General features: G+C 30.7%; 1 protein-coding gene across 4 annotated transcripts in view; it reads right to left on the bottom strand.

Moving 5' to 3' along the window:
* Positions 1 to 741: 741 nt before the first annotated feature.
* LOC141458496 (glyoxylate reductase/hydroxypyruvate reductase-like) overlaps positions 742 to 13,941 on the bottom strand; it is a 76,180-nt gene continuing 62,980 nt past the window's right edge. For all 4 annotated transcript variants that reach the window (XM_074136571.1, XM_074136573.1, XM_074136574.1 and 1 more), the window contains 8 exons: positions 12,611 to 12,800; positions 12,151 to 12,320; positions 11,880 to 12,044; positions 11,638 to 11,763; positions 3,629 to 8,404; positions 2,491 to 2,589; positions 1,675 to 1,784; positions 742 to 971 (listed from right to left, as the gene is read on the bottom strand). In XM_074136571.1, the coding sequence (XP_073992672.1) occupies positions 8,286 to 8,404; positions 11,638 to 11,763; positions 11,880 to 12,044; positions 12,151 to 12,320; positions 12,611 to 12,800 (770 nt within the window). In that variant the 3' untranslated portion in view covers positions 742 to 971; positions 1,675 to 1,784; positions 2,491 to 2,589; positions 3,629 to 8,285. The remainder of the gene's footprint in view (positions 972 to 1,674; positions 1,785 to 2,490; positions 2,590 to 3,628; positions 8,405 to 11,637; positions 11,764 to 11,879; positions 12,045 to 12,150; positions 12,321 to 12,610; positions 12,801 to 13,941) is intronic.

Below are 13,941 nucleotides of genomic sequence, written 5' to 3'. Positions count from 1 at the left end.
TCATTTTTTACTTTTCATTAACCCACATACCTCTCTCACATAATCAGCAAGTGTAGGGTGGAGACGGAAACATACATAGTTGATATTGAAATCTCTACACCAAACTAATCAACTTTAGATGATGGATGTCAATACATGGCACACATGTAAATGACACACATGTGTCACTACATGTAAAACGTTGTGTAATTGAATAAAATTAATTACTTTCCAAGAATGTGATTTCAATGACAACCGGTTATTATTCTAAAAAATACAATATAATTTTTATTATTAGCCTTTTTTACTCAATATGAACCTTTTTTTACAAAAAGTTTTAAAAAAACTACAGTAATTATATGTACTATTATTAAGCCAATGTATTTTCAATTTTATTCAAAAAAAGAAATATTTTGAGTGTATACATATTTTTATTTTTTCAACAAATTAATTCAATCGACATAAAAAAGAATTTTATTTCTGGAGTTTCAATTCAATTTTATTCATTAAAAATATTTATGTCTTCATAAATTTATTGAATGCACATGTCAACACTGTATGTTTTGTTTCGATCACGTTTATTTATTTTGTTTGGAAAATTATTAATAAAGCTATATAGTTTGAATAATTATAAACTGAACTATACTTTTTTTGGAATACAAAGTGCTTTATTTTGGGCCTCACCTTGAAGCTTAGAGTAACGCTAGTTTTCATCTCTATGGACTCTTCTGAAATCTAGTAATTGTTTAAAGGCTTTGTACGTTTAGTGTATGTTTTTTTTTTTTTTTTTTTTTTTTTTTTTTTTTTTTTTTTTTTTTTTTAGATTCGTAAAGTAGGAATTGTACTTTTTTTACTGTGCAATTAAACACGCAATTAATTAAACAACTCCAACTTTATTCACCGTCGTGCAGCTGGAGTAGAAAAGCGCCATAAAGGTAATCGCTTCAAAACTAAGCGTTACTAGGTGCAAGCTGGCAAAGGGTTGAAAACGCCTGTGGAAGAAAGCACTGGATTAAAGAAAAGAAGTACTACATTAATCACTTAAATTACTCATTTTGTAATCATGAGAAGTCGTACGATTTTTCTGTTAAATTTAATCTCTTATTCTCAGCTCAGGTCCGTAGACTAATTAAACCATTCCGTATAAAAAAAGTTTAATTAAGCTCAAAATGGTTATCTGTTACACGAAAAACCTTCATTAAATATATGTAAATGTATAACTTTCTAAGAATAGATGAATTTGGTTGAAACTAACTGTCACCGTTAATATGTACTTTTAAATAATTTTTGTACACTTTAAGCCTTTTTTTTTTTTTTTTTTTTTTTCAATAAAAATGAATTAAATTTCTAAGTTTACAAATATGTTATTTTATGAACAATTTGGTTAATTTGTCTTAAAAAAAAAATATATATATATAATTTTATGGTCTCTAAATAATAACTTTTTTTTGAATGAAACTGATACTTTTTCCAAGTAATTTAAGTAAAAAAAAAAGTTTAGTTTTATAAAAAAGAAATAATATTATTGACAAAAGGTTAAATTTGGCTGAATACTAGTTTTTTTTTAGATGAAACTGAACATAATTCAATCAAATTTGAACCTTTTATTTGCAATACAAATTGAGGGTCAAAAGAAAAGATTCAAGAGAAAAATGAAGGCATTTAGTTGAATTTCTACCGATGCAGCACACTTACCTAAATCAGTTTTCATCCATCTATGGAAGCTTACTTCTTGATGACAAAAGATCCTACGGCAATTTATTCTTTGTGGTCTTCGATAGAAAAAAGTGCGCATAAGAAAAATCCTTAAAAAAGAAAAAAAAATCAATATAGATGTTTATTCCGCTGTTGGATTTAGACTAAAAAAATGCACAAAAAGATGGGTTGAAAATTACAGAATTACTTACGCAATATGATAAAAGTTATGCTAAAGTTTCGCTAAGTTTAAGAAGATTCATTACAAAAGATGAAAACCAAGTCAATTTTAACTGAGTAATCATCAAGACTTATCCACAATAATTACCATTGATGATTGGTTTTGATCATATATTTAAGCTGTACTTGAACATTAATTGTTTATATATATATATAAATGGTGGCTGGTTAATAAATATTCATCTTAAATATGTAATCAAAACAAATTAACAATGTTTTGAGTCAGCATAACATGACGTAAGTACCCTGTTCAAAACCTTGGAGAACACAAATGCAGAAGTTGGAAATAATTTCTATTCCCTTTCGGATGAACCTATCTATCAAAAAGCTGTATAGTAGCCATTAAAATACTTAAAAGGTCTATTTTACAGATAAGTGATTAGTTAAGGAAATTGATTAAAATTATAATAAATTTACTTAATATTGCTACATTCTTTAATTATTATGCTTTTACTTTTACTTTGAAAGTATTTAATAATATAATATATAATACTAATAGAAGAACAGTTTTACATGCAGTGTGCGTGATTTCTTTACTCTCCGGAATAGAATGGATAAAACTCATCTAATATTTACCAGGTGCTGCAACAGTAATGAAGTAATCTTTTCTGATGAATGCTGAGTATTACTAGGTGCAAGCTTGCAGAGTTTTGAAATCATCATTGGATGAAGTCACTGAATAATAGAAAAGAAATATTACATTAATAATTTGAATGTGATTCACATCCTGATGTAAGATTGTAGAAAATTTAAGATTAAGTTGAGACCTATGAAACTTAGTGAGCTTTATAATCCAAATTATGCAGTAATAGAGAATTGAATTAATGTCTGGCATCCAGTACATACATAATGTGTGAGCGATCAAAAATCAAAAAGTAATATTGAAAGATTTTAATGTATTACATGTATTTCAAGTATTTCAAAAATTTGAAGTTATTCTGTTAAAATGTAAACATTCTTTTTAACTATTATGAAGCCTACAATTACTGAATGTAAAAGAATTAATATTATTATTGGTATAACTCCCAAATCAGATATGTGCCAAAGAATTATATTAAATATAGCACCTGCTGAAACTTGAAAGTATTAATAAAATTATCTACAAAATAGGACTGCAAAGAAAATTATAAAATCGAGCAGTTACTTCAAGAGAAATGAATTATGTGAATCTTTATTACTAAAGTATAATTTTAAAAAATATTGAAAAGAAAGCAAAAAAAAAAAAAATACTACAACGAAATGAAATTATGTCCATTTTTCAAATTACTATAAAAAAACTATTTGTTCAGCAGGAGGGGGAGAAAATAAATATTAGTTTTATTAGAAGCTACAATTATTGTAATAATTATTTGGGAGACTAATCGTTTGTTGATAGACAGAAATTGTAACGTTTTAGTAATAAATTTAGATTTATGGAGACGAAAAAATATTATTTCTTTGAAGTCTACCTACCCCTAATTTTAGAAGCTTCATAAAAGCTTACCGCAGTTATGTATTCTCAAAAATGAAGGAAACATATTAGTACATTAATACTACACAACTGAAATATGAGAGAGGTATTTAAGAAATATATCTTGTGAGATTTTTCACTATTTTTAGAGTTCATAATTTTCTAATTGTCAAAGGTTGTTTTTTTTGTGTCTGTGAATCATACATTTTTTCTATGAGACTATGCTTCTCTCTGCTGAACATTTCAATATCAACTACAACGTACCTATTGATATGAGGTAGATCTACTGAGGTAGAGAAATGAAGAAGATGCCATGCTATAGTTTCACTAGACTCTATAATTGAAACAACTAATCTGCTGAAGTAGAGTTTAGGACGTCGCGCTGAAGGATATTTGAAAATACCTTAATCTCATTCCCTGTCTATCGACTCCATACTTCTCATACCTAACTACTTATGATTTTCTGGGAAGGTCGTGAGTGACAGCTGTTCCACTTTTGTACTTATCTTTTCCACTCATCCCATTTAATAGATGTTAATATTGCACTTGTAAAATTTTCTATTAATGAATGTAGAATAAAAATTTGCTAAAAATTAATTTGTCTAATTTAATGAAAATTGCAAACAATGCACAGCTTTCGCTAGTTACATTTGAATTTGAATAATACGATTACATTCAGTTTTGATGACAACACAGACTAATGGATATTACTGAAATGGTAGGAAAAAAATAATGTGAATAAAAGGATTTAAGCCCAAAAGTAAATACAAAAACCAAATTTAAATGTGCGAGAATGATCAGTATTAATTTAAAAAATGCATAACACATGGCCATACTTTCGTAAAATATAACTTTTATAGGGCACCACCCATGTTCCATTTTTTAAAAAAAGTTCAATGAATTTCTAAGGTATAGAATAATAATAAATCAGTGAATTCTAATTAATTATAATTCACAAAATTAATATTGCTAGAAACATAAGATTTAAGTTATTACTTTCTGACGCTCAGAACTTTTATGTTGGTTAACTTGGTACGTACAGTATCAGCGGGCACTGTTTATGTGGGAAAGTTGGTGAACAAACAAGCTGAAATTCATCTTTATTTTTATTTAACTAAGAACGGTTAATTTCATTAGCTACATCATATTTCGTTAGTAGTGATTAGTATTTAGTGGTGTGGAGAATAGTGATGCATGTTTCTTTAATTTTGTTTAGGTTTTAAAAGTTAACCCTAATATATACTGGTCGACCTTTATGTTTTCCATAGACGCCAAAAATATCACAACAAATGGTTCGAAAAGGTGAAAGTACATTAACAAGTAATCATTCTAATCGAACTGAAAGTGCGGGAAGATCACGTACATCCCCTGTAGTACTTTTGAAACGAATAAATATCCCCTTGAATAGTACAGTTTTGGTTAAGGGTGACTCAGTGATATGTCCTAAAGACTCACCAAGTAGAGAATCTGAAGTAGAGGGCGATGTAGTTGATATTTCTGGTAGTGATAATAGTGAAGATGAAGAGTTTCAAAAACTAATCGTAAAACGATTTCAATCTACTAGAGGTAACGATATATATAAACAAATTGAATCATTTCCTAGGGCAGAATCGTTTTCTTTTAAACAAACACCATTCTTAGAAACATCTTACCCTGGAACTTCAAAGCTGCAAAGTTCTGTCAGGAGTGAAAAACCTGGTCCTGCTAGCCGTAAAAAACTTATTGCTCAAAAAAATGTTATAAAGAGAAAAAGTATGCAGATGTCCAACACTCCAGGAAGAGTTGGTAAATATGATGCTCATAAAAAGCAACTACTCATTAGAGATGCAAAAAAAGTTTTCGACGCGGAGAGTGCAGAAAAGGAACTGGAAAGAAATATTGAAAGTGCGGGATTTATAAATATGAGTAATGTTAATAAATCTTCTGTTCCAGACAAAGTTTCAACCAATGTAAATAAGAAGAACACCTCTAGTTCTAAAATTATTAGTAGTGGTAAGAAAACTTTTACAACTGGGCCTCAATCGATTAAAACCAGTAATAAACAACAATCTCCCAATCTTAAAAAAGAAGATGCAAATAGCCCATTGCTAACCAGTTCTCTAGTTCCAGAAAATCACGACAGACTTAACAAAACTTCCTTTTCAAAAGAAAATATTCTACAAAATAAGAATGTCGATGAACATAGCAAAGAGCAACCCAGTCTTGATCAAACTGTTCTTACTTCTAATAATAAGACAGACTTTACTCCAAGCAGAACATCGGAGCGTATTAAAAATAAAAAGGTTAAATTTTCTGCCCTAAAACTGTTAGCTGGAGGGGACTTTCAAGCCATGAAGAGAGAACTCAATGCTAGAAAACATTCTACTCCTAAAAAAACAGTCATAACAAAAACCAGTAATTCATCTGATATTAATGCAAATAATTCGGAAATATCATCACCAGAAAAAGAAGAGCCTCTGTCTGTTTCGAATAAAACTGTGTTTGAGGGCAAAAGTATGTCTCCGAAAACATCTCCGGGTTCCAAAAACGAAAAATCTAAAGCCAGAAAAAGTGGAACTATTAATAAAGGTACTCCGAAAAGTAGAAAGCAGCAACATTTAACAAAAAATTCTGATGATAAACCACAAGAAGAGACACATTTGAAAAAAAATGAGAACGTTGTTGATGAACAACCATTAGATATTAATCATAAATCAGATGTTACTGAAAATTTATCAGGTGTTAAAACTGGTGGTAGACTTAATGGAAGTAAAGAAATATTAATGAAGTCTCCGTCGTCATCCAGAGAAGAGAGTAGCACTCTGAAAAGGGTAAGTGATAAAGTAAAAGTCCAGTTAAAAGATATTCCAGAAAAGAAAGTTGTAAATATTTCCGTGGCTCCCAGTAAAGTAATCTTGAAAAATAAAGATTCTTCCAAGGTTGACTCAAAGCAAAAACTAAATTTAGAATTAGGGCCCGATATTGTAATAAAAAGGGTAAGAAGTAATAAAAACCAATCCAGCGATACTGTCGAAGAGAGTACTGTTAACGTCGACAGACGTTCAGAAAAAGCGGCTGGTAAATCCAAATTGAGTATTGAAGAAGCAATTTTGAGTAAACAGCTTTTCATGTCAAATAATTTGAGAATTAAAAATCTTATTTATACTAAACAGTCTGCGAAAAGTGGATCAAAACCCATTAAAGAAGTAGAAGTACCACCACAAATTAGGAAGTTATTAGTGGAGGCTTCGAAAAACAAAAAATCTTTAACTCCTAGGAGTAAGGAAACATCAGCAACTGAAGACGATCCTGTTAACACATCCGAAGCGGCAGGAACTAGCCCCAACCGTACAAGAAAGAAAAAACTGTGGGAACTGAATAGGAAAAAGCTCGTTCATGGTAAAAAGGTACCTGATATAAACAAAAGTGAAATGTCGAAGAATAGATCCCGGAAGGAAAGTGATGAACATAGCGCCTCGGATCAAGAAATGGAACATGATGATATTGAACTGGAAATTTCAGAACTATTAGATAGTTCTATAGAAGATGATGCTACCAAAGAGAAAGCTGAGTTTGCCAATAAATCAAGTGCAGATAATAAATTAGAGGAAAATAAGAAAAGTTCTAAAAGTGTAGACATCTTTTCACCAAATGTTGGTAAGAAAACAGCTAAAGTGACTCCTTTAAGACAAGCAATTAAAATACCACCTAGAAGTGACGTAGTTAAGAAATTTGCCGGCGACAAAGTGACAAGTAATAGTGAAATTGAATATAAAAAAAATCAAAAATCCAATACCATTGATTCGAATTCTCACAATGAAATTAGCATATTAGGAAGTAAGAGGAATTATAGAAATGCTTTTGAAAAGTATTTCATTTGTACGGATAAAATATGTGAACATAATGATAGCCTTGATTCAGATAGTAGTGTTGAAGTTATTGATTTTCTGTCGCACTTTGTGGATCTTAAAGGAAAAGGAAATGAAGATGGTTCTGAAGATGTTGAAACTGAAGATACAAGCCGATTAGAAGCGGATCAGAAAGGTAAAAATGCAACTAACCAAGCTATAGAAATGGATAAAGGAAACAACGTCATCACTAGTGGAGGAAAAGGAACAATCAATGATATGATAAGAGGAGTAACCGCGGATCTTCCTAATTGGAGTTGCCATATACCACCGGAAAGTTCTGCGACTATTTGTTTAATACTTTTAGATCGAGATACAAATGGGACACTTGCTTTAAAGAAGTGTATTGAAATAGATAGTAATTTTAAAGCGAATGTATATGTTAATAGGGAATTAGTAAGTGAATACTGTGGTGTATATGACAGTTTTGATTCAATTAGAAATCTTATTTATCAAGTAGATCTTTTGTAAATTTATCATCATAATTTGTATATCTTTTTTCTGATAAAAAGAATGGATTGTTTTGTTTCTATTTAAGGAGAAATAATCTCCTCATGATAAAACAGGATTTTAAATATTTAAAAAAGAAAAAGAAAAAAAAGAGCCTTGTTTAAATTAAATGTATATAATAAAAAGTATTTTGTACGTAATTTCTTGTAGAACTTTTAATTTAATTAGAACTACATTAAAAATAAATAAATGAATAAAGAGCGCAAAATTATCTTATTGTGGTATTCACATTTATATATATAAAAAAAATAATAAACTGAAAATTGTATAATGTGTACAGTACAAAAATTTTATTTGTTTATATCATGTGTACAGTACAAAACTTTCAAGTTAAATCATAAATTAAAAGACCAGATAACGAAAAGAAACTATTTTTAAAAGCTGCAATTATAACAAAAAGTGTTTTATACAAAACAAAATATATATATACATATATATATTGTAAGTTTTCACATAATTGTTAAATAAAGTGAGAGTGCCTCATTTTCTATCTTCTTTTTTCCTCATCTCGTTTTCCACTTAGTTTAGCGAAATTCTGCTGGCATTTCTTCACCATTAAGAGCTGCTAAAATATTTTTTGCTACTAAATCTGCCATGGACATCCTGGCCTGGTAAGTGGCACTTCCAATGTGAGGCAAAACAACTATAAAAGTGTAAAGAGATAAGTAGTTTTAATTTAAACATAATTCAATACAAATAGGGAAGAGATTAACTCGGTAGTTAATTCAGTTAGAAATTTTGGATTTCACTCCTTCTGCCGGCCCTTGCCAGGAACCTCTTACAGCTCGGTGGCAGGTGATGGTGTTTCTAAAACACAATCCGGAGGCAAGGAATACACAGAATAAGGCTCTGGGGCGCCAAATACCTTAGGTTGATGACCTGGTGTTAAAATTTTAGCTCGAGCCCAGAAAATACTTTTTGAAAACCATGACTGACTATTGGCATTGGTGCCGGACAGTTCTTTCATTACATTGGAAAGTAAGAGATTCCTAAGGGATGAATTCAACAACGAAACCGTGATCTTCAATACACTAACCAATTAGCTAACCTCTTTCCTACAATACTTTGGATTAAACATATAAAATGAAATTGGTTGGTGCAAGGAAATTTTTCCGAAATTGATTACTTTTTTTTTTTTAAAAAAAAATAACGATTCTACTGATACTAGTGTTAAAGTTAAGATTTAAGACTGGGCTTTCAAAGGAAGAGCAAGAAGAAGCATTCTGATCCGTTAAAAATAAATTATTGCTATAAAATGTTATATGGTTTCCTTCAATGTACGAATATACACTGGGCCAAAAAAGTCTGTGAACACTAACCTAAATTTTATTACTTTTATTATTATCTTATTAGAAACTTCTTTTATTTTCAAATGAAATATACTATTCGATAGAGAGAAACCAGAGTTTTTCATTTTATATTCAATCTTTTATTTTTGTTCAGCAGGAATATCACAATTAAATGTTTAACAAAACAACACCCCAAACGAATGCAAAAAAAGTCTGTGAACAGCTGTATAAATATGTAAAAACATTAAGATAACAAACAGAAAAACGATTGAATAAAGTTTCAAAGTTCTCTATTGTATTGTAGAAACCACTACAGTCAGTTTTGTGAATAAATAATCTAATTAGTACATATTTAACCACTAATATGGAAGTTCCCAGACCAATTCGAGAACTTATTGTGACGTTGCGAAATGAAAGAAAAAGTATTCGAGAAATAGGGAAGATAGTTCAAAAAAACCCTTCAACGGTGCATAATATAATTAAAAAGTACGGAAATGTGATTAGTAGGCCACGCAGTGGACGGCCACCAAAACTTAATTCCTTTCATAAACGGCAAATTCTGAAGTCTGTTCGAGAAGAACCCAGGACAAGCGCTCAAAAAATCAGTCAAGAATTATCAAGGGATTATGTGTAAGCGTAACACCACAGACAATTAGAAATAAATTACATGAATACGATTATTGCGGTCGAGTCCCGAGGAAAAAACCTTTAATCAATAAAATAAATAGTAACCGCCGATTGGATTTGGCGAAAGAATGTGTTTCTAAGCCTTCTAGTTTCTGGGAAACCGTAATCTTTTCAGATGAGTCGAAATTCAATGTATGTGGGTCTGATTGACGACAAAAAGTGTGGCGAAAAAGAAATGAAGCTACGAAAATGAAAAATATGAAGCCTACTTTTAAGCATGGGGGAGGCAACATTCTGGTGTGGGGCGCATGAGTGCTAAAGGAGTGGGCAAGTTAGATCTAATTAATGGTATGATGGACCAATATGTGTATGTGGATATATTAAGACGCAATTTAAAAAAAAATTCAAAAAAATTAGGGTTGGAGGGAACGTTTGTCTTCCAACAAGACAATGACCCGAAACATACCGCACTAAAAACTCGGGAATGGCTTTTAAATAATACACTCTGGCGCCTAAACACCCCTCCACAATTGCCAGACCTTAACCCAATAGAACATTTGTGGGATGAAATCAGCCGCGAAATAAATAAACGAGGAATAAGAAACCGTGAACAACTAAAAAACGCTATTTTAGAAGAGTGGGATAAAATTCCAACATTGACGACCACAAAATTATTAGGATCGATGAAAGCTCGCTTGTTGGAAGTGATTAGGAACATAGGAGGTCCTACAAGTTTTTAAAATTTATAATTCACGTACAATGTGTAAGAATGATTTATTTCTGCAAAGTGTTCACAGACTTTTTTTGCATTCGTTTGGGGTGTTGTTTTGTTAAACATTTAATTGTGATATTCCTGCTGAACAAAAATAAAAGATTGAATATAAAATGAAAACTCTGGTTTCTCTCTATCGAATAGTATATTTCATTTGAAAATAAAAGAAGTTTCTAATAAGTTAATAATAAAAGTAATAAAATTTAGGTTAGTGTTCACAGACTTTTTTGGCCCAGTGTATTTCACTGCCCTTAATATGGTAACTAGTTTAGCTGGGTGCACTATTATTTAATCTAGCTTTTATGCATAAATGTTCACAAGATGGTATACCGAAATTTTCACTTATCAATTTTCAAACCATCCATGAAAATACCTAACGCGTCCGAGTAGTGGAAGGTAATGCAGTTTTCAAAAACCGAATTAATCCAGCCTCTAGGGAAATTTGTTTGAAATTAAAATCCGTATATACATATGGCCTCATTTAAAATTCAGTATTTAACAATATTTCACAATGACAAACAACAATATCCCACTTACGAAACAAACCACGTTTGTTGTAAGTTTCAGATTACTTAAGCGCATACATTGTAACTGTTTCAATATAAATGTACGCCTCATAATTAGAAATTTGAGGTTATAAAGATGATAATTTGTATTAAGGCCGATAAGGTAACTGTTTAATTAATATTTTGCAGATAATTGCTTTATTTTAGTTACCATTGCGCAGAAACGTTACAGAAAGAGGAAATTCTGTCCTTAGGCTAGGAAACGCGGGTTAACGCTGCGGAGCGGAGTCAAAATCTCAGAAGGGAAAGCAACTCAACTATTTATTGTTTATGTACAGCTACTCCAATAAAATGTGGTTTGATCAGCTTCACCCAGACTTAAACCAAGAGTATCCTACCTAACTTCAATAGTGACCAATCCAAAATAACAGTTACAACTATTGTGCGGATCCTCTTATGTTCTATGAATCCACAGAAATTCCAACACAACGTGCACTTATTTAAAGGACCAAATTTTACAGAACTTAATATTGGATATGGTGGTCCACAAAAATAAAGAAAAAAGAACGTGCCACAATAAATCCTTTAGAACTGAACCATAGAAAAAAATAAACTAGCTATAGTCTTTTGTTAAAAAACGTTACTGTAAACATCGTCTCTAGTAAAAAAAACAAACGCTTACCGCAATTACTTAAACTTAATAGTTTGTGATTCGCTGGTAAAGGTTCGGGAACCATTACATCTAAACCAGCTGCACGTATCTTACTATTTTTTAAAGCTTCATACAGCGCCTCTTGATCTACTACACCTGAAATTAATTAAATTAAATCTGTGTTGTTCAAGATAACCTCCTCCCCCAAAGAGGAGACATTTCCATTCATGCTGTAAATGTGTTTATGAATAGAAAAAAAAAAGTGCACTTACCACCTCTAGAAGTGTTTATGAAAATTGCAGTCGGTTTCATTAGATCAAATTTTTCTTTACTAAAAAGATTTTTAGTTGACTCATTTAAAGAACAAGTTACAACTACAAAGTCACTCTCTTTCAATAGAGTTTCTAAAGAAGTATAAGTTGCCCCTAAATTCTTGCCTAGAACAAAAAATTATATATATATAATCAAATGTAATTCATATAAAATTTCTTTTGCCTGATTTATAAATTGCACAGCTTTTTAAACACTATTGGTCAAATTAACCTTCTGCTAATTCTGTTCTGTTATGGTATAAAAGTTTATAAATGGCAAATGATTTCAGTTTAGCGGCAACAGATTGACCAATTCGTCCAAAACCGACTACGCCGACGGTTGAACCTTTCAATCCAGGTCCACACATCCAGACTGGTGAGCATGCGTATTTCCATTCACCGCTATAACAAACCTTGATTATTCAATAAATTATAACAAACTTAAGTAAAATCTATTAGATAATTATAGCTAGGTTAATCACAAAAATATGAAGTTAATAATGTTATTGTAATATTACGGTTTTTTCTATCATTAAGATTTGCAATAAGATTTATGAGGAATAAGTAAGTTGTCTATCTTATCACCTACTTAAAATCTGTGATTTTTCCTATTCCAATGTACATCGTTCCTATATTTCTAAGTATGTAAGAAAACTATATAGGATAGTTATTTTGTACCAGATATTACTTACTTGATTAATGCGGTATGCGCTTCGAATAGTCTCCTTGATGTAGCTAAAAGTAATGCAACTGTAAGTTCTGCAGTAGCTTCGGTAAGAACATTTGGAGTATATCCAAGTTTAATATTGGCTTCCTTCAGAGCTTGCTGATCGATATGGTCTACACCGACAGACAATGTCGATACAACTTTTAGGTCTCTTCCTACAAATACATTAAATATTTGGAAACAAAATTAGAAAAAAACAAAAATTGAAACAAAACTTGAATTTATCAATGGAAACTAAAAAAAGATGTAGTTACTCAAACTATATTAATTATTTACATTATAATAAATTTTCTTTGAAATAATTAATATTCTAGTTGCTTTAATCGTTTTACTTTTTGCCAGTTCAATACGTTTGGAGAAAATAAATTTTGTTTAAAAATCATGATTGGTATTATTAGAAAAAATGTAGCCGTTTGTATGAAATACTGTTGGACCTCCAAATTAACTCAGCAGAAAATTCAAGATCTTGCTGAAGTGACTCACCATGTTCTGGTACCATTGTTTTAAACATTAGCTTACTTTTCTCGAGACAAAAGAAATGAAACGAGGGTAGATATATTTATAAATTTTACCGTAACTGTAAACAATTTAAAATATTTCTGTAGTATAAAATAATTGAAAAAGTTAACAAGGCCATAAAATCAATAATCATTCATAAAAGTATTTATACTAAGTGTAAGCAGTTGCACACACAAGTAAAAAAATTTATATATCATTCCTTTAAGACACAACAGCCTCCTTGACACTGATTTTCATAAATATCTTGATTATTTTGTTCTGGCGGTATGAATAATAATCCTTCCTTGCACTAGATATCAGATACTTATTATATATGATTCCTGTTTTTAGGATATCTTGTACACCACAGTTAAGAATGAACAACACTTTCGGGAACATCGCAAATCGCCTTCTGTATCTTATTAACATATTCCAGTTTTTGTAAATTTGGCAGTAATCCTAGCTGGAAATTTACTGAGTAATCCTGCAAGATAATCTAAATGCTACATTACTTAAAACAATTAGCTTTTCTGGGCCTTTCTTCAGCATTGAGGATCCATCCAACTAAAAAATAAACCTGAAGAGGAAAAGAGGATTCACCTCGTACTCAAATTTCATTTGAATTACCACACGAATGTCTCCATTTATGAGAATTTCAAACTGCCAAATTCTAAAAAAGAACAACCCACTGTTTGGTTTAGTTAAATATTTTTATCTGTCAACTACCAAAACGTGTTTCTAAAAGCGTTTTAAATCCAATGTTAGGTGACTACCTTAAAGACCAAAGAATCAACAAGG

The sequence above is a fragment of the Rhodnius prolixus genome, unplaced genomic scaffold (genome assembly GCF_049639745.1).
Source record: "Rhodnius prolixus isolate KJV_2025 unplaced genomic scaffold, Rpr scaffold_5, whole genome shotgun sequence".
Classification (NCBI taxonomy): Eukaryota; Metazoa; Arthropoda; class Insecta; order Hemiptera; family Reduviidae; genus Rhodnius; species Rhodnius prolixus.
This window is presented reverse-complemented; position numbering and strand designations above follow the sequence as displayed.